Raw genomic sequence first — 22,312 nt, 5'->3', positions numbered from 1 at the left:
CATTACATTATACTGAATACACACGTTGCATTGCCAAATTTGGTACAATGGATTATTCTACTAAATAGCCTTTGCAAGCACAGAGAATAAACTCAATATTTTTCTTCTTTCTGGGCTTTGATTTGAAAAGAAATTGAACACAGCTTTGATGTTCTGAGGCTTATTAAGTATACGCCCGAAGGTGAATTCAGATGCGCTTCCAATCAAACACTTAACGTGTGTTCTTTAACCTCAACTGACCACATTAAACATAAGGTGCTACTCACTATTTCACCACCTGAGAACGGAAAACAGCTCAGAATACTAATGTGACTAGCTCTGCAATGACTGGCAAGTCTTTGAAAAGTCCAATTTCATAACAAATGTAACTTTTCATTTTAATCTTTTAGCTTCACAATCACACATATTCATACAGGCAAAGTGTCTGATATTCATCTTCCAAGGAGTGAATACTGCAGAGAAACGATGAACTGCTAAGCTACTGGTAGGAGGGCGAATGTGGACCACCTGAATTAAGCCTTATTATGGGAAGTCAGGCATAATTTCCACTGTCAAAACATGGATAGTTGCGGAAAACATTTTAGTGTCACTTCTTGACTTCTTGCATTGAACTGATGTGATAACAGTTCAATGATTAATTCTTTAACAAAAACTGTGACACTAGAGAAATACAAATCTTTGTCTAGTCAATTACATTTTGTTCTTGTGAAAAAAACATTTTATTCTGAAAGTAATAAAAACTGATCCATGCTAATGTTTAAGCAGGAATCAATTAACTCACTCAACTAATACCTTGTTATGTAGTTTTGACAACACACACCTTGCTTGAGTCAAAATACTTAATTTGATATTGAAAAGACTGTTTGTTATCTAATATTGTATTGACTTCTGTTTAAAACATTTTCATCAAGCACACGTTCAAAGCGTGACGCATCCATCATTTGAAAGCTTTGATTAATCGCTCGCTTCTCTCTACACAGAAAAACCAACATAAACCTCACACTTTGACCCTGAAATGAAGGAATCTAGTGCAGCTAATGCAATACAATATGGAAACCTTGTCACAGGTCTCGTAACAGAGCCCAGGGGTTGAGTGAAGTCATTATTGGCTGCCAACGGAATAATTACACCTCTATCCACTTTGATTATGAGCAGAGCAACACATCAGAGGGTCTGCAGCAAAGTCATCTACGAAGGACAGCGTTGATCAATAAATCATAGAGAAAGGATTATGTTTGAATTTCATGTTGTGTGGGGTCAGGCTCCGGCACTGCTGTGACTGACACTGTAAATCAATAGTGCAGGGGATTAGACAGTCATTTGTTTGAAGGTGGTCTCTTTTGGGAGAGCACGGACTGTGAACATGAGAGGTAAAATGCATACAAAATTTAACATAACACAAGACCCTGGAGAAGAGATCATTGTTCGTAAAATGTCATAGTTTCACAAAATTATTCTTGATTACAGGGATCTACCAATGAGTCTGTCTCAAGATACAATAAGTAACTCAGTTGGTGGAGCGTTCATTCTCTGATCCTGCTCTCCACATAAACATCACTGGTAGGACAGTCAGGTCCACTGAACCACAAGTTGGCGTTACGATTTTAGCTCCCACAAATGAATAGTGTTGTTGTGTCCCTGGGCAAGACATTTAATCTCTCTGCATACACTGGTGTATGAATATATGTTTGAATGGATGAACAGTTCCTTGATGTAAAGCGCTTTGGGAGCCTTGAAGGGTAAAAAAGCACTATATAATAATGTGACCATTTATTTGAAAACTAAATGTTATTAGAATCCAACTACTAAATATTTTTTCAAAAGTCGATGGATTGTAAAATAACTGAATTCTGGCGGTTCTGCCCTTTAAAATGAGGTATGGCATGTCCAAATTGACAGAGCTGAAGTTAGCTGGAGTTTATTTCCTGAATAGTTTTGGGCTAACAAGATCTGATAACTTTTACGTGGTGGCAAAAATAGAAGTGTTGATTGTCCAACAAACTTAGCAACTGGATTCAAAAGGTTCTGGGCTTGAGACATATCCATATTACTTCCAATAATCGGAATATCATAGCCAATCTGAAACATGTCTACAAAACCGATACATCGGTCTGGCCCTAATTGTTATGAAAGTAATGGTTCAGGTAGTGTAGAGGTGAGACATGGACTATGACCAGCAGTTTTCTTCAGAGGTAAATGATGATATAAGTTTGTATTAGAGACTGACTGATATTGGCTCTTCCATTTCCAATGCTGATTGTTTTAAAATCCAGAGAAACCAATGGCCAATAAGCTCTGCCAATAGTTTTGGGGTGATATGTGAGGCCAATTTAGGTAATTTTCTCCAAACTATCTAATTTGAATTTTAGTACAAACTGATTCACAACATTTGCAGTACCCTCTCTGGACTCAAATGTTCAAATATATATTCTTTACACATATTTGGCAGTTGGAGGGACCACATAAAATATTGTACTCTGCTGGAGAATGAAGTCAGATAGCTAATACTCTAAAAAGTGCTAAATATCTCCAGTTTGTATTGTGTATAAAATCCCTCAGTCATCCAGGTTGTATCTCCAGTTTGTATTGTTGAATGGTCACCCTATACTTTAAATGTTGGTAGTTCAATTCCTGTGCAAACCTACTGTGTTCATAGACAAGACACCTCACTTATGTTGAATGTGAAGTGTGTGTAATCAATGAAGCATTCTTGTACAGAAGAAAGAAATCCAATGAAATGAGATACAGTATGTAACCATGTGTGTAGCTATGGAGGTGCCCACAGTGCAATCAATGACTCATAATAAAGAAAGAAACCCTTTAATGTCAGGAGAAACAAATGCTGATTAGAACATCATCAAACACGTCTGGCTGTGAAAGTCCTTCACAACTCACTGCGTCCACCGCAGCTCTAGGAACTGAACGTCAGGCTTGGGCATCCATGTGTGTGTGGCTGTCACTATGTTCCGAGCAGAGGAGAAAGCAGCTTGCGTTGATCGCTTCTTCTGTGCTTTGTTCATAATACTTCAATCTCCCCGACGACAACAACATAACAGCTCCTCCATGGCCAAAAACAGGAATAGCTCTCGCACATAGAGGCGCAAACAGATTCTTTTGCCTCCTGCCAATACCCAGACTCTCTTACCTCCCACACAGAAACTTGCCAGCCTGTTTTTTCCACGGGAATATTGAGAATGATGGCAGCAGTCTTCCCTGGACTAACCTAATCAAGTGAATGATGGACTAGTCAGTGTGTCACTTCATGTGCTTTGGGCGTCCATCATGGTGCGATAATGGGCACTCCAGTCAGGCAGAACCCAACTGATTTTTTCTTCTTTTGGTAATGTGCTTTTTGGGGTTGGTGAGGAATAACCAGCAGTCTTGATGGGAATAATTCATGTGCAACAAGAGCCACTGATGCGCTGCGAAAACGCCAGATGTAGTGAGTCAGAGCACAAGAGTGTGTGGAAGGCTAGCATGAAAAATACTAATCATTTCAAGATTACAGCAAGATGAAAAGCAAGCAAAGCCTCTTGTGCAGGCAAAAAATTGGTTGTAAAATGTGTTATTATAATCACGCTTCTTTATAATCTCTTTTTTAGAGTAGCAAATCATGAATAAACGGACTCCCAAGACCCCGTGGAGTGGAGAGACATTACAGAGTGATTGTGATTGTTGAAATAACTTAGTAATTTAATAACTGAATAATCGTTCTCTGTTCTGGACAATGCAAAGACTCACACATGGCATAGGAATGTGGGTGTTTTAGTTTCAACAACTGTAGTAAAATAAAAGCTTTTTTCTTCTAATATTTTACAAAAAAGCCACAAAAAAAAAAAGCCAAAAAAAAAAAAAAACTCTCTCAGGATCCACCCTTCTCTCTACACAAGTCCAAGTCCAGTCCTGACAAAATGTTCAAGAAAGGTGCCCATATTTGTTCAAAGTCACATTTTCCCCTCTTAGAATCTTTTCTGGACTGCACTAAGGTATCAGTTCGTTAATCCAATTTGTCTCATTAAGACTTTTATAGACTTTAATATGATACTGTAGAACATTCCAGGCTAAGCAATAAAATCTCTATGGAGACAAGCTTGTCATTATTAAAGTTATTCTTAACATACATATACATGAATTGCTATGAAATCAACCAAAACTCTGTGGGAGCTAGCTTAGAATGCTATAGTATAATTAATAAACAAACAACAGTAGTGAATGATCATTCTACTGGTCATGACTTATTATTCATGTGTTAGTCCTGAAAAACACATCACAACACAGCTTCATCTCTTAAGTTAATAACAGTGTTACTTGACATGATTAAATAAAAAAGAAGAGTACAAGGAGCAGTCAAAACATGTCAAGGTCCTCAATTTTGCACAGAAAAATAAGCAACATTTAAATCTGATCTACACAGAATGTTGAATTAAATGTGTATCTAGCAGCTGCTTTGAGCTTTTATCAGTTATATAAACATTTTGATTTTCTACATGAAAAAAAAAAAATAATATATATAATATATATATATATATATATATATATATATATATATATATATATATATATATATATATATATACACAGATAGATAGATTTTTTTTTCTACATCAAATTCTCTTTTGGACACAATATGATCCTCTTTACACTTAAACCCAGAACTAAGAAATTCACTAGACCAGGATTAAATGTGATCAAGCCAAAAACAGCCTAGGAGTGAAAATATGGACTAACCTCTGACACACATCCATGCAAAGTGCCCAGTGCCTGTGACGAGCCTGACCTTAAGCACTTTGCTCATGGCCTCCTCTTCCACACAATATGACAAAAAAAAAAAAAATCTCACGGTTGTCATGGTAACCGGAGACTAGGCCACACAATGGTCGGGGCAGCTGAGGTCCACTACACATGATGGCTTGAACACTTGACTAACACTAGAATGGGCGAGCAGATATCGGCGAGGGTGACATGCTGCGTCAGCCAACTGTACGCCACAAACTCAGAGTGGAGCGAGGTGACAGCTGAGAGACAGTTTCTCTGAGAGGCTCATCACTTCTCATTGTCCTCAGGCTGTGGCGGCCAACTGCAGGGCCACTGTACATGCATGCTGATACAAGAGCATAACAGCCATTGTGATGTGTCACACTGGATATGAGATTTCTGTAACTGCTGCACTCCATCCGTGGGTTTCAAAATGATGGCAGAATTAGGACTGTTGCCATAGCGATTAACAATGTAAAACAAAATATTGTAGCTCTTGAATAGGAAAAGGCTCTCAAAATGTTGCCAATAACAGGAAGCTAGCATGAATAGAACTCAAAGTGAGATCTATAATAAGATTAATACATTTTATTTATCTAGGAAATAGTACTCAAGACACCAGGAGTAATACTGGAATAATAAGCAAGACTAAAGTCCAACCGATATATCGGTTGGTCAATATTATCGGCCGATATGATCACCTGGAAGCATATCGGCTTGCTGATAGGGGCCGATATTTCATGTGGGCATGTTATACCTCGTCATAAAGCTTAGACTCTCTACATTATGTTCATTTAATCCAATTTACAGACAGATAAATGTCCAAATATGTGGCTCTGCATCAGTATTTATCTGCGGAGTCATTTGTCAGTGTGTGTGTCTGTACTGTCCCTGAACACACCCTCAGTCACGGGCCTTTGTTTACACCCGCAGACATAGATCCATGTGCGCAACACTGAGATTATTTTCTTTTTACGGACAATCGGTTTGAGTCAGGATTAAAAGGACATTTATTAGTGCAGACTTGTGATGTGAGGAGGAGCCTGTTTGAGTGGTGAGTGTTGGAAATATGTCAACTTTGAAGCTAGTTTTGGTTCGTTCTGATAGGTTAGCGATTAGCTGCTGTAGCTCTCACACATAAACAGGCTGTTTTCTGCTGGTCTATTGTAAAGTGACTATTGGCCGTATATTTGTTACTGGACCTGCATTGATATGTAAATGAGCTGTGAATAGAGGTGTGAATGATCCACATTTATGCATATAATTAATTACCGTGGCGCGCAGCATTTACGGCTAAAGGCTAATAGCGATTGTTTATTTTCTCACTAGTAGTGATGTGTCGGTCGCGAACGAAGCGGCTCTTAGAGCCGGCTCTTTGAGGCGAACGACGGGAGCCTGATCCTTATTGGGATTGGGAGCCGTGTTTTCTCTTTCTCTCACTTTTTTTCTCTTCACGCCGTGTGCAGACTCTTGGTAGTTTGACAGCAGCAGCGGCTAAAAACGAAACTTTCAAAAATATGCGCGTGCAAAGGATAGAAAAAACGTGCATAAATATATTTAGCATAAAATAAATAAACCAGGACTAATCTTGGGGTCGAGAGAGGGAGAGAGATAGAGACCGAATCCCGACACTCAGTCCTGGTTTAGATCTGTTTTAGTCCTGGTTTAGTCCTTTTTCAGTCCTGGTTCAGTTCTGGTTTAGTCCTGTTTTAGATCTGCTTTAGACCTGCCTTAGACCTGCTTTAGTCCTATTACATATCATGTAAAGAGGCAGAATAACAATAAATGTTGCCTAAATAAACCCAGTTTAAAATCCACCAGAGTCAAACCTAAGTTTTTTTTTAATAATTCAAGATTTACAATGAATTTTTACATCACTAAATATATTGGCGAGCTAAATTCAAAGATGTAAATTTAATAATAAGAACTGTGTTTTTAAAATATATATTTGCTAAATAGATAGCAAAGAGATAGCAAATGTGAAACCTGTTACCTCCTTATTTCACCTAGCCTTTGTTGTGCTACTGCGTATAACATGACTCAGACTATGATTTAGAACTCAGCAATACATAGCTAGGTCAGGATTTATAAGCGTTTAATAAAATCCTACAAATTTCTCTTTGCCCCCATTAGCCATGCCCGACTGGCTACTGTCATGTCTAGTCTACATGTAAGTAAGACAAGGCTCTGTGGAGCCAGAGGGAGACAGTCCCAAAGGGAACTGTCCCTGTTTCCGGCTTCTCTTTGGGTAGCATCATTATAGTGCTGTGGTACGCTCAGTGCCCCTAAACAGCTGGCACTGGCTCCACTGTTCACTTATAGAGGAACAGAATGAATACATGAGACTATGCTATTAATTATCCATATCACAGCAAAAACTAGAGACCTATTTTAAAGCACAAGTTACAAAGTTATATAGTTTGAAGTTAAATCCAAAATGTATTCAAACCACAAAATAGCTATTCTTGAAAAATTGGACCCTAGGGTAAATATAGGCAAAAAACTAGCTTTATGTTGGTCTTGAACAGTTTTCGGCATTTTCATGTGCTTAAGGGAGGGTTTGCTGGGGTTAGAAGAATCCTCAAAGGGCACATATAACCAAATGAATTAGCAGAGAATCCGATTAGCTGATAGTATCATACATCAGCGGTGGAAACAAAATGCAATTGTGGCACCACTTATGGCTGCTGTTGCCTAAAGTCCTGCGCTATAATGTGCTAATTGGTCTTCCAGCTAGCATAATTCTTTTTGAATGAGGCCAGAAGTGACAAAACAAACTTGTAAACATGCAAATAGGCTGAGAGGGGCTTTTCAAATGCATGTGTAAATTGTGTACACTATAATGGCACATTACATTGCCAGAGTGCACAATATATGCTAAACACTGTCAGCCTAGGTATCTGGGTTAGCAGTTTTTCAATGAAGGCATAAATAGAGGAATCGCGGTTCCTGAAAGTTGCGAGTATAAACCACATAGACAGCACACTTGGCCTATATTAGACAAGATATATGACTACCTATCCGGTGGGAGCAAGAAACAAGTACACAGAATATACAGGCAAAACCACAACTATCCCAACTGTCAACGTTGTGTTCAACAGGAAGCCGTTTTGACACAGATAGACAGAGTTAGCAGCGATTTGAATGCACACAGCATGCGGTGAAAAATCCACCTACGGACAACAAACTCCCTGAAAGACTTGTAAATCTCTCCATTGTCATCCGAGTGCATAAGAAACGGCAGCTTTGAGTGACAGGTGGCAGAGGAGAGGAGAGGGGGAGAGAGGATGGGAAAGGAGGGATGGGAAGTATGAAAGGAAGAGATAGAGAGATGAGGGGTAGATATACTGGCTCGGAATGGAGGGCCGTATAAGGGCTGAGAAAAGCACCCAGATGTTCTTCAATGCTGCTAATCTGCATCCTAATAAGTGAGCAGGAAACTAATCAGCTCGTACAGTTCTGGCTGTCACTCCACCTCTTCATCTGGTGCCCTCACACAAATGCACAATTTGACATGCCCCCCCCTTCTCCTTCCTTTACCCCTTCAGTGCTTTTCTATCAGCTGTGGTTCTATCCTTCTTTCTAATTTTGGTGTTTGCCTCTTCTTTGTTGGTAATCGTCCATCCATCTGTCCATTCCTTGCCCACTTGGCTCTTCGTAGCCTGGGGTTGTACTCGGAAAGAATCGTTCATGTTATGATGAGTGAGATTTATTTGCTACTAATTGTTAAAAGGAGGTATGACGTTGCAGTTGGGAAAATACTAGTCTAAGGTTGGTCTGTCTGGACGGAGTTTTAATTAATGATGGCACTCAAAAATGGCAAGGACAGACTTGACAATGGATCTGGAAAAAGCAAGGGTACAGACAAATAAGTGATAAATCCAAGACCAAAACAATATTTTAGCTCGGCTTGGAACTTACAATTACAAGAATGCTTATTGATTGATTGATTGATTGATTGATTTGATTAGAGCAAAAATGTTAATTTCCATCTGTTGTCCCTAGGCAGGTGACATAGAAAACAATACAAAATACAAAACTGTTACAAAGAAACATAACACAGAGCAGTAAAAGGCCAGATTGAGTATTCAGTGTTCACAGACTTGGTTTTTCTTCATCCACAGTTTAAGGTGGACTTTGAATGTAGACAGAGATGGAAATGTATGCCCCAGTTATAGTATAGAAAAACTGTAAAAGCAACTCTTAGGGTCAAAATGAGATCACAGAGCAAATAATTATAAAGCATTTTTATAGTCCCTGAACCAGGATGTGCACCATTAGCATGCTAGTTGTTGTTAACTTCATCGCGACAGCAAAACTCAGTTGTTTGAATGCAATTAATAATTAGAAAGTGTAGTAGGAAAGTGAAGAAAAACGTTGTGTATCGTTTAAAATTAATTTAATGTTTTTGACATTTTAAGTAATAAAAATGCTGTAAATCATTGAACTAAATAAACTAAAACAGTTCACATATAACCTACAACTGTACAGTAGTTGTACTGTAATGTATTGTATGTAATGTATGTATTGCTATGTATTACATATGTATGCTATATGTATTATACTCATTAGAAGAAAAAGATGAAACATGAGATATTATTTTTTCGCATCTTAAAACATTGAAATTGAATCATTATTATGACCTCTGTAGTGAGATATGTATTGAATTGTGGGAAGACTGTAACTTTGCATTTCTGCTGTCTTTGTCTGCAAAGCTCAAAATGCTCTGTTCCACCTTATGATTCTAGTTGTAGTTTTCAGTCAAGAGCTACCTGTTCATTTTCCTCAGCAATGACTGGCCATTCCAGGGCAGAAATTATCTAAATTATTCTAGCAAAGGTGCATGGAGTTTAAAAAACACATTGGAGCACTTCCTGTATTACCAAATGGCATCACAAGGTAGAGTTTTTTCTGTTTGAGAAAAGAACTCAGCCTAAGTATGCACAGAGTTTGTGTATTAAACGTGTGAATGCATCAAAACACATTTTCAGTGACAGTATATTTGTGATAAGGAAACAACATTATAACATAAATCAGTTGACTTAAGTAGTTAGGACTATGCCTAAGTAACGTACAATATGTGGTGGTGATATAGTCTTGGATGTTATTACTTGAAGCTCACTTGTGCTAAGTATACGTAATAACAATGTTTGAAATGTTCTGAGGCAAACAGATGGCTGAAGTGTAAACTCCAAAAAACAGCCATGATTTGAGACGAACTCTTTCTGAAACACTGTCAAAACAAAATGACATATACGCCTTGAGATGCCTTTCTTCTCATCTTTTGGGGTATTTTTTGGTGCACAGCATGGCACTTCACCTGACAGGTCTTCAGCTGGTCTGCACAGAAACCCTCGAGCCTTCCTCCTAAATAATATATGGCCCTTCGGCAATAGAGCTAAGAGGCTTGACGGAATGAATAGTGAAAGGAGTCTCTTGCTTGTTGGGGTTGTGGGAGGACTGGATGTCATACCCTAACAGGTAAGGGTCAGTCCCGAGTGCCAAAGCCCAGCAAGAGTCATCGTGCCCCGGCTGGTAGAGGGGGCAAGGGTGCTCTCTGGCCCCGCCCTACGATGGAGGCTTCTGTGGAAAGAACCGTGCACTGAATTGAATCCAACATTGCACTGGCGAACAACTGAACCCAACAGTGAGTCTGCAGCTGGAGTTGTTAAAAAATACTTTGAGAGAGTTTTAATCTTAGAAAAAATATGTAAGTTTTCAATCCTGAGCAAAAGGTGGATAGAGTTATATGAGGGGAGAAGGTGTTTTGTAATAAACATTTAAAATAATGGTAGGGATAATGGAAATCTTCTGAAGTACATAGGGTATTTATTGTATATTTTCAGACAGTCACAGTAATAACACACCAAAATCCTGTCCCCATCTATGAGGTAATCATGTTCAAAATCAAATATAGCTTTAACTGATGGCAACTGTGATGCAGATTTATACTTAATTACAAAAACATTAGACTTGATGGCCACGTAGATTAAGATATAATTTGTTGTTTGGATTCTCAAGATATCAGATATCAGATAGCAGAATGACTCTCGCATTTGCGTTGCCAGTTTCAATGTTGAAATCCAGTTGGTTTAAACAAGGACTCTCTCTGATCTGAATCCTCACTACCCAGTCATTAATCAGTGCTGGGGCAGCTTCTGAATATGGAGGTTCTGAACTTGCTGAGAATGAGAAAAAATGTGTACGTGTCCTCTATCTGCAGGTTAAAGCAGTGACACAAATTCAGTTGTAATTGTTGTACGTTTTTAAAACTGTAAAGGCGTAGACTACATACAGTTCCTTCATAATGGTATAAATCATTCTATTCTATGTCAGAATGCAATGTTAAATTTCTTAGAGAATCTAGATCTTCTTTGCAATTTGGACCCATACACTGAAAAAACAGGTAATTAGTGGATCTAATCCAATGATCCAATGATATTTGTCTCAAGGGTGGAATTTGAACCACCAACCTTGGGATCAGTGGACAAATGTTCTATCAACATAAAAAAATAAACAGTACTGGCAAAGACATTCATAAATTACAGTATTTTCCTCAGCTGCCTACAGTTTGGCATGGTGTCTTGAACCCGCAGCACTCCTTATTCACACTTTTTTACAAAGTGAAACTTTTGATTTTGCCATCTGAAGTTGGCATGTAAGTTCAGATATTCACGTGTAATATGTAAGGTAAATGTTGAACGGCGCAACAGCTGACAGCTCCATGTTTTATTTTGGGAGGAGGAAAGATGCATACATATGAAATATTCAGTAGTGGAAGATGTAATAAGTGAAGTGAGATGAAGCTATGAGAGTGTCGAGAAGGAGAAAACAGCATTATGGAGTGGGTGTATTGCTTTTTTAGTTTGATATGCAGCAGTGTGACAACAAGAACAGTGGGGTTTATAGAGGCAACACAACAGGAGTCCACGTTTGAGCAAGAACAAGTGTCAAGGTCACAGCATTTTACTTTGAGAAATACCAAACTATTGCATTAAAGGCCCTGCACTTGATTTTTTCCCCATGTGTTTGAGCTAAATTGATCTTTCCCCTGTACAGATATAGGCTGTTGTGTAAGCAGCTCTTGAGGTCAAAATAATTTCAGTTTAATTATAGATTGGTTCATTGTCTGATAACCAGGAACCGCATGGTTAGCATGCTAATTGTTAGCAAGCATTACAGTGAAGGCAAAATCTGCCCTGGTCTCTGAAAGTTGTGAAAAGTACTTGTAAACTCGTCACAGTGAATAATTAGGATGCTCAGAATGCATTAGGTGAGTGAGGAAAAACTGCACTGCAAAGTGTTTAAAATGTACGACGATGTAGTATGAGGGTCACTTTGGGGCTATGAGAATAAAGTCATAACATTTTAATATTAAAGCCGTAATTTTATGAGAATAAAGTCTATGCCAAAAAAAAAGTTGCTATTTAATGAAAATAAAGTTGTGATTTACATGAAGTTATGCTCAAAGTAAAGGCGTAGTTTTATCAAGATTTAGTTGGTTGACATCAATGTCAAACCTACAATGGATGTAGAAGTTTTTATTGCTGGTCTTTTAAACATTAGCATCTCTTGAATCATTTCCCGGAGAGTGACCCCCTTTCGCCTCTTTGCAGAGCTGAGCACTCCTGGGGAGGGCACCAACTTTCAGCAAACTTTTTACACTTCAGGCCGTGGCAGCTCATGTTTACTCAGTTTACCTGGATCATTTAGTTTACTTCATCCAACAGTTTGTGATTGATGGCTAAGTGCATAGAGGTGGCAGCTAACCTGCAGTGGCGATTTGTGTAATAACTTATATTAAACACACATATGGAGCGTGTAAAATGTCAGCGCTTCAAAGTTTGACCCCTTTATGGGCATTTATGTAAGCTTTTCACTCGTCAACCTCTAAATAATTAAATGTCAACTTTATTTTTTATTCTCATAGCGAACGCATGAGAATTTTTCAATGTGACCCTCAGCTCCTTTAAAGCTTCCTCTTCTGTTGTCTGCTTCAACCAAAATTCATGAAGTTACATTTATGCCAGTGAGCAAAGCCAACAAAGTTTTCTGAGCTCCTCTTGTTAGAATAACTGCATGGAGATTCACAGCATCCTTGACAAAAGTCAAGGATGTTCAGTTGTCAGCAAGCAAAAAACTCAACAAAATGCATTAATATTCAGTATAAGATTGGTGCAAAGAATAACAACTTATCGCACTGAAGGTAGTAATTTACTTGTCAGTTTTAACTCCACGCAGTAGAAAATATACATTGCTTTGTACAACTTGCTCCTGTTTTAAAACTTGTAATTACAGTTATTTGGTTGAACAATAACTGCCTTATATTTATGTTGATTTGACAACCAGTCTCAATCAGAGAATCTCATCAAAACATTAACACACCAATGCCACAAAATTGAGAATAAAATGTGTCTTGTTCAAGGGTTCAATGGGAAAACACAGTCAAGGAATAAGTGATTAAATCAGTTTCCACTTTTTTATGTAGATTTGATGGCAGGATTCATAAAAAGTATTACTGTCAGTTACTATACAAATTTAAGAAATAATGGTAGAAGTTCATTTTCAGTCATATTGTTATTTCAGAAGGTAAATCTCACATTCAACCACGAAAATAAAAAGTGTAACCCACATGTATTAAGATGACTGGCATGAGCACTGGGCAGTAACAATCTATCACAAGGCAACTTTTTAATACCATCAATGCAAAGTGGAATTAGTAACAACAATGCTCACATCATTTAGTATAATGCTTTTTCTCCACAGCACTGTAATAGGGTATGCCATGGGGAATCCAAGCGTGATACATCATACAGCTGGCATTTGGTCTAGCATTAAAATTAATTATTTGAAAAGTTGCATCTAATCAACAATGTAATACAGAATCATAAATCGGATAAACCCTTTGGTATATGGATAGTCTCCACGGTGAAGCGAGGATGCTAATGACTAATACTGTTGCTACACAGTAAACAAGAAAGAAATATTTCACATTCCTGTCCTGAAAGGAGTAGGTCTACTCACAAAACAAATAAGCTCATTACAACAAACATCTAAAGATAGTGTGTCCTCTCTCTGGCTATTTTCTAAGCAATTACTCACAAAACCAAACCATAGCACAAAGGCATACAGGACTAAACAAACTGATCCTGTAAATATACATGGAAACAGTGCAAAGTAAAAAAAAAAAAAAAAAAAAAAGATTAGATCATCCTTCAAAGTATATATCAATATAATGTGAGAATGGTGCAAGCTTGTGTCCTTCCCTCACTGACTAAACTTAATCAAGTAACAACCCTGGGTCAAGTGTGCCCTAGGCTTAAAAATAATAGTACATACTCTCACTGCTTTACAAATGACAATACAATCTCAAATGAACATGCAGAATAGGTTTATTAAAAGCTATAGCAAAACCAAAAAAAACTCCCTCTAATTAGATAATTTAATAGCTACTAGCTTAAAAAGGCTACATTATAATTGTAAATGGGTAAACCAAAATTTGATTAAAATGTGTTTACTTCATATGTGAGAATGTAGACAGGAAATGTGTATGAAAGGAAAAAATTATCTTATACCAATAACAAAGTAACCTGACATATTGAATGCACACATAAATGTTCACATTTCAATGCAGCTTACTTAAAGAACACATATTGTGACTGAGCCTGCAATATAGTTATAATCTACAACACTTGTGGATCATTAAGTTATAATTTGCACATTTTAAATATTAAAGGGACAGTTTGAAATTTTGGACATAGGGCCTCATTTCCTAGTGAGCCAGAGTGTTGGAGACTTGTGTAGACACTTTTCTAAAAATTCCATCTAGTCCTTGTATTTGGAGAGGTCGGTGGTGCTAGGCTAGTGCATGTCCATGGGCATAGTTAGTTAGTCTTAACCACACCACAAAGCACCCAAGGCAAATCTATTATTACGCCAGACGATCGATGTAAATGTCTGTGTTGACAAAATAATGTTTGAAATAAAACTAACTTTGCATAGCATGAATTGTTGCATGTTGAGAGACTATTTTCTCATATATCAGTCCTCTGCTGCCAAGCTTTCTATCAGGAAGTACAACTCACTGCTGCTGCTCAGACATAAATCCTTCAAATGCAAGGTTGGTTTTACTTCTAAAATTATTCTATCAACACAGACATTCACATCGATAGTCTGGCATTATAATTGTTTTGCCTCGGGTGCTTTGTGGAGTGGGTAAGACTGTTTGTAGTGTCAGGATAACTATGCCCATTGACATGCACTAGCCTAGCACCAGCGACCTCTGCAAATACAAGGACTGGCTGGAATATTTAAAAAAATGTTTCCAACACTCTGGCTCACTAGGAAATGAGACCCTATGTCCAAAATTCCAAAGTGTCAATTTCATTAAAAAAAAACACAAGTCATCACAACAAAGAAGTAGGAACAGAGTATACCAGTAGTGGTGAAAACAGGGTTTGATGGGCAAAATGACGTCTTGAAAATGAGTGATTAAAGATAGCTCAAACATGCATGAATCACTCCAAATACAAATTTGAGATGGTAAATGTGAAGGGGAAACAACTATAACATAGTTAAAAGCTCTCTACATAATAGGTCTCCTTGAATGTGGCTATACTAGTACACTGTTGTAGTAGCTACAGTGTGAGTGCTTTTATACATGGCTGCTGACAGTGATATGACTCTGATTTATCAAAGCACAGTACTATGTAAACTGAAATAAACGGTTTGCCAAGAGACACAGAGCACAATGAACAAGGCTGTTTTCCCCCCTAATGAGCTGAGAGGAGTGACACATTAAACTGTGCACATGCTCGCCCAACACTGCAACTATTTTTACCTGCCTCAAATGTCACTATGTAGTACCAGCACAGTATCACCATTTTGACTTCAAACAGCTACAACCTGGAGTCTGCTCAAACTCTGTTACAATAGGAAATGCAATCTAATAGCTGTGAAAAAAGAAGGGAAAAAAAGAGATGTGTAAATTTAGATTTCATACCTGTGTGCCTGAGAAAGCATTTGTGAATTGTAAAAAGTGTTGTGATGCTTTGTAACGGCAAAAAGCAATTACTTTATACTTTATGAGTCAGACACAAAAAATAAATTGAAGTGCCTGCCTATGTGAAAAGTGCTGAAAAGTGGTGAATCTGTATTGATAGAAAGGAAATAAGAGATGTGGGCTCATTTGAGGAAATACATAAAAGGTATTTGTAAAGTAAAGTGTAAAGTGACAAAGCAGAAGGAGAAAAATCATAGTATGGCGTCAAACCTGTAAAGAGTTTTATCAAACTCTTCAAATAGTTGCAAAAAAAAGAAACTATATTTGTGAATGATGAAAACAACACACAGAGTAAAAAATATTCAGAGATATGATAAGCACTGAAATGGTAATTAAGTTTGGACCATCAAATTAGAAATGCATGGTCCACACGCATCAAGTACTTTTTAACTCAACTGCTACAACTAACTAAGAGATAATCAATAAATCAATGTATAACAAAAATGCGGCACACTTCCTGTATTACAACGTGACATCACAAGGTGGCACAGAGTGTTTTCTGCTTGAGAGAAGAATTAAGCAGGATTTGTGTGTTAAACATGTTTGAATGAAACAAAACACAACTCCCGGTATAATTTGATGAGGAAAAACATTATAACATAGATATGAAAACAGTGTAATATAGGCCCTTTAAATATCTCAGGTATCCCACTTGTTGCAGATAGGTTATGTTATATTTATACTATAAACTATTTATAGAGGTATAGGACTAAAATATATTCTGTATTATCTGCTGCTCTTTCCTGCCCTTGTTTTTATAGAAAAAACCCTCTGAAATATAATATTTTTAGCTTAAGTTATGACAACAGGAGGCTACACTGGATCACATTGTTCAATAGCAAGTGGAACTGTGGGGGGCTGTGGTGTGACAAAGTGCAAGTCATTCACTCACCCATCACTTTAACGAAATAGGCGTCTGCTTCAAAATTGTTCTTCAAAGCGTGGATGATCAAGTCTTTGCCCTCGCCTCGACTCAGAACCAGCATGTCTAATATTCCCTGCAAATGAAGACAGGCACAATGATAAGGGCCAGTCAATGGAATATAGCTAGGCCTGGGTTAGCAACCGAAACGTATGCGCTGAAAACACTGGGATGTCACACATGTTCTGAGAAATAATTAATTCGGCAGATTAGAATAGGCTTTTGTCCTATATTTAGATGCACATGCTGAGCACAAGTGGGAGTTGGAATGTGAGCGGTGCCGATGATATAATGACATGGCTTGTGTAGCGTTGGTAGCCTAATTAGTATGTATATCCATTCAACATGCAGTGATGGGGAAGTTAAGACACATGCACCAGTTTTTAGCTTGAAACCGGATTACAAAGCAATGTAATCACATTTCCTGTTCTGAGTGTAAATCTGGAATATTAAACATATAAACGACACAAACTTAAAAGTGCACTATGCAACATTTCTGGTGGTCTCCATGGACATACTAGTATTGACGTTTTGCCAAGAATGTTCATAGTATGGCATTAAACTTACCTTTTACCATGAGGACAACCACTAGGCCAAGTTACAGGCCGGATATGTGGAGAAGCGACCCCATTCATAATAAGAATGCATGTTTTTAAATTTATTTATTTATTTATTTATTTTCAGCAATAAGACACATCTCCAGGCTTAACTATTTCCGTGTTGACAAGCAGATGGGAAAAGTTATATAATGCCCGTTTAAGCCATTATTGACGTCAGTGTTAAAAATGCTGAGGTGTAATCCTATTTTTTGCATAGGGCAACTCAAATATTTTTAAAGCTTTATTTTTGTTCCATTTTGCAGGAGGTACTTAAATTGCAGATAAATTGCTGCTATTTTTGCTTGTCTTCCACCAATGAGGAGCATGATTTAAAAAGACAAGCGAAGATAATAGCTGATGAGGCAGGAAGCAGACAGGAGCGAGGTGAGGTGAAAAGGTGAAAATGACTACAGAAGCCATGGTGTCACTCACGTCTTCATAGATGTCAAAAAATGTTGCCATGACAGCGTTTTGGATGGCCCCTAAATCTGATTGGTCCCAGTGGATGCTGAACATTCTTCCCACACTGCGGCAACTGGCGTTATTACAGGGCACATTCTCCAAAAGGAAGGCCTGCTGACCACTGAAACAGACAAAAAAGGAGAACAAAACCTGTTAGCTCAAAAACTCTGTAATGAAAAGCATGTTGATTGATATAAAGCAGTTTTTCCAATACATTTTGTATCTATAAAAACAACTTTAGCTAATCAAAATACTACACATGGAAGTATATTGATATTAAAGAGGGGGGAATTTACTTCCGTGTTACTTAACTGCTAACACCTAACATTTTCATCTCCATGTTATCTTTTATTCTTTTTGAAAATACTATATTCCCCAAAAAGCAATGTATTAACATCTTTCACTTTAGTTTTTGATGCTTTGGTCTCCCCAGTCACCCACCATTCAGAGCGTAAACACAACATATTCAGCGTGCATCCTGCTAAAGAAACTATTGTGTAACCCGCATTTGAGAGACTTTTAATGTTACGGGTCAATTCCGCTTCACCCCGATCTCCCCCCACTTCCTTTAAGTTGCGGGGTCACTGTGTCACTTCCACCTCCTCCGCTCCACTGTGGCTGTGGCGTGGTCTGGGCGTCGGCAAACAATTTCAATAAACTTTTAAACCACGAATCCTATAACATCCACAATTAGGTGAGTGTTTTGCCACATCATTAGAACACTGCCACTTTAATAATTACTTTCAACAATTTCTTAACTACTACTTAATTCTGTAAAAATCGCTAATGCCACGTCTCCGATTCTCATAGAGCCTCCATATAGATTGTACAAACTGGGCCGTGTATGGAGAGGAGATCACAACGTGAAATTCAAAGGTACCTGATTTTCCTTTTGTATTAATAAGAAAGCCGAAATTAAGGTAAAAGATTGGTTAATGTCGCTAACTTTGTTTTTCGCAACTTTGATTATTTTGTGCAGTTTTAGCACGTTTTTCCATATTTGCTAAACCTCCGGTGGAGTTCGTCTATTGAATTAAGCCTAGCTACGCAAGTTACTTGGAAACATTGATATTGCGCAATATTTGAGTTTATCAGCCTCTGCTTGGGCATTGTTTGATAACTTTTTGATTTAAGTGCACTTAATTATGATCAATTTACTTAATTATGATCAACTTACTGAATTTATTTTACTTATTGACTTAATAATGATTAACTTAATAATGATTTACTTACTTAATTGTGATAAACTTACTGAATTTACTTTACTTATTGAATTTCCTTGATTTATTAACTAACTTAATTAATAATTTAATTTAATGTAATTTCATGATTTAAATGATAAACTTAATTATTTATTGAATTGAATATTAATTGGAATTAATTACTTGTTGAAACCATTAATCCTTATGGACTTTTTGGGTCATTAGTCAATGACTACATTTAATTTATTTATTAATTGTTATTGTGTATTCTGATAACAGAATTAATTAATTGATATTTTGAATGTATTGATTCACTTATGCTTGTATGTTTATGCATACATTTAATTTATTTTTGGTTAGTGAAGACCTATTAATGTATTATTGAAATGATATTCATTTGTTTTTCTGGCCTTTTTAGATCAGGTTTTTTCAATGGACTGATTGAACTCCAGCTTCGCAGAAACTCTCAACTCAACTAGGAACTGAATGACGGCGAGCTTACCCAAAAACCTGAACTTAGATTATCCTGAATCAAAATACTAGATAACTGGACTGTTTTTTATTTTTTTGTTTTGTTATTCCTGTGCTCTGTAAAACTTTATTTTCAATATACTTCACCCAACTTCATATTCATGTCTTATGTCTCTTCATTCATACTCGGGCTCCTCAAAGAACATTCTTCTGATGCTGCTTTTGTGGCCGTAGTCTGCCCCTAGCCTTAACGCATTTGCGTTACAATTGCACATCAAGTTTGTCATGTTGTTGTGTACAGTTTTGTATCATGATTTTGTATATTTATGTAGAATTGTTGTGTGAGAACAGTGATGACATAGGTTTGTGGGCAGAGCATTGCACAGTAGAAGGGTTTGAATAAGGCCCTGGAGAGATCGTTAAATAACTGAAACATGCATGGATGACATCTAAAATCTCTTTAGGCATGTTTTTGATGATGGAACAATGTTATGTTAACAGAAATAAAAAAAAAAAACTTTTGCATAATACCTCATCTTTAAATACAGTATAATCACAAACAACACCACGCACATGAAAAGTAAACAAAGAGCATATGATATAAAATATAGCAAAATATACTACTATGCCAGGCCAGGAAGAAAAGAAGGGTTTTCAACTGTGTAAGACTGAAGCAATTCACAAACCATGCAAAAAACAGAATAACATTTTTCTAATTTTGAGGCTGACAAAAATATTCTTGAATTCTTGGTGAAGGCACTATTGTGGAAGACAGTAGAGAGCACAGTTGATAATTACTTTTTTGAAACATTTTTGGACAAAACCAAGACCAGGAAGAAAAATAAATAAAAAAAAAAAAAATCACAAAAAAATTGTATTTCCAGTCACAAATTGGACCCTGGATTCCTTGTATTGTTTAGGGCAACCACAAAGCAGTGTCCATTATCATCAGCAGTACATAGTGGCTCAAACAGAAATACTTCTTAACCTTATTTTAAACTGAACATTCAACTGTGCATTATATTCAGTATTTGACAGTCAAAACGATTGACACTGTGATTGCACTTGTGTATGACTCCTCTTGGCTGTGTCAGACAAGCAGCAATTCGCCTTTATGAGAGTGGAGATGGATCCGTAACAACTCCGGGACTCAATCCAGTTTTTTCCCCGCCACCTCCCTCAGTGCAACATTTTGTCTCTGCCCGGTCTTGCTTGCTATCGCGCTTTGATTTTTCTGGGGAGATTGGATCTAACTCTTTCTTTGTCTCCGTCTTTCCACTTTCTGTACCTGTTCTCACATCTCAGCGGGAGCGATCTAAAAATAGAAAAAATCGTCAAAGGCGGCTCTTGGTTTCAGAGATGAAGTGTGTGTATTATTTCTCGAAGCAGGTGTCTTGAAAGAAGCTGAGTGCAAGCTATGAGACTGATGGGTCATCGAACGTCAAGGAAAGATCGCAGATTTAAAATGGACTGAAATTAATATTCAGTATAGCTATACAATGTCATGCACCTACCTTGCATAAAATGAAAGCAGAAGGCAGCAATAGCTAAAAACAATTAACAGTAAAGTAATATTTTTTTCCTATCTTTTGTGACCATATGCCTGAGTCAGTTTCCAGGGACAGCAGATGTTAAGGAAATTCTGGTACGAAAATGTTTATGAATATACAAAACCTCCACTAAAGGTCCTTTATTACACAAAATGGACTCTTGTAAGCTTTAAGTCATTTTATAATATTGTTACCTCATTGAAACCTGTTCGACCTAGTGAAGTCATTAAGAGGTTTCCAGGCAGCTACCTTTTACCATTTGTTCAGTAGATATTGGCAATCCCAGATCTAAAATCATCCCAATGATTCTAGTGAAGGTATATGAAGTCAAAAATCCTAGTGGATCACTTCATGTATTACTACATGACAATACAAGAGTGTGATTCTGTTGGAGAGAAGAACTATGCAGGGTTTGTGTGTTAAACATTTTGTGTGTGAAACAAAACAACTCCAGGTATGCTTGTGATGAGGAATCAGTATTATGACACACATCAGAAAATAGCGTAATACAGACCCTTTAACTAAACTAATACTAGCATTAGGCAAAAAAATACTACTACTACTACTACTACTACTACTACTACTACTACTACTACTACTACTACTACTACTACTACTACTACTACTACTACTACTACTAATAATAATAATAATAATAATAATAATAATAATAATAATAATAATAATAATAATGTGAAACAATGTATAAACAAAGTCTTGAAGCAGTGGCTCAAGCCAGACATAACCCAGACCTCTTAGAGTGTGCTTGGGATTAACATGGAGCTTACACGTATTTGTGGAGCATTTACATCAACAGAAGATCAGAGCTTATCCAAATGTGTCACTGAGCTAAACACCACAACATTAAAGGCATTTTCTGATAACTTTATTTTATTTGAGCACTCAGTTTTGTATATTTAGTCAATAGCTTAATACAGTGGTTTTTGAAATGAGTTCCACAACAAAACTGGGGCTAAAAGTTCTTGAAGCATGAACTGAATACTAAACAGTACACCAAAACAAAGACACATGACACATCTAAAATATCCCACTTTTTAATTAAAGTAGTGTAATACTTTGTGCTGTGGCTTGCCTGCATTAGATGAACAATGAAAAATGTTGTTTGGTGAGTCAGGGCATAACAAATTCCATTTGATTTTATCTGCAGGCAGCAAAATTAACAAGCGTAAAATGATCACCCTAAATTAATAATCAAAGCTGGAATACATTTAGTATAATCAGGTGATGATGATTTATCAGCAGCACCCAACTGTGTCAGACAAATACAC

The 22,312-nt window shown here is 37.1% G+C and overlaps 1 protein-coding gene across 1 annotated transcript in view; it reads right to left on the bottom strand.

Annotated features, from left to right (window-relative positions):
• Positions 1-22,312, bottom strand: part of itfg1 (integrin alpha FG-GAP repeat containing 1) — a 148,647-nt gene that overhangs the window by 52,319 nt on the left and 74,016 nt on the right. Inside the window, exons 11-12 of the mRNA XM_020941358.2 lie at positions 17,771-17,921; positions 16,710-16,815 (exon numbers count right to left, since the gene is read on the bottom strand). Of these exons, the coding sequence (XP_020797017.2) occupies positions 16,710-16,815; positions 17,771-17,921 (257 nt within the window). The remainder of the gene's footprint in view (positions 1-16,709; positions 16,816-17,770; positions 17,922-22,312) is intronic.

This window comes from Boleophthalmus pectinirostris, unplaced genomic scaffold, assembly GCF_026225935.1.
Source record: "Boleophthalmus pectinirostris isolate CB_2022bp ecotype Guang Dong unplaced genomic scaffold, ASM2622593v1 HiC_scaffold_19, whole genome shotgun sequence".
Lineage (NCBI taxonomy): Eukaryota > Metazoa > Chordata > Actinopteri > Gobiiformes > Gobiidae > Boleophthalmus > Boleophthalmus pectinirostris.
The sequence above is the reverse complement of the archived record's forward strand: the minus strand, read 5'-3'. Positions and strand labels throughout refer to the sequence as shown.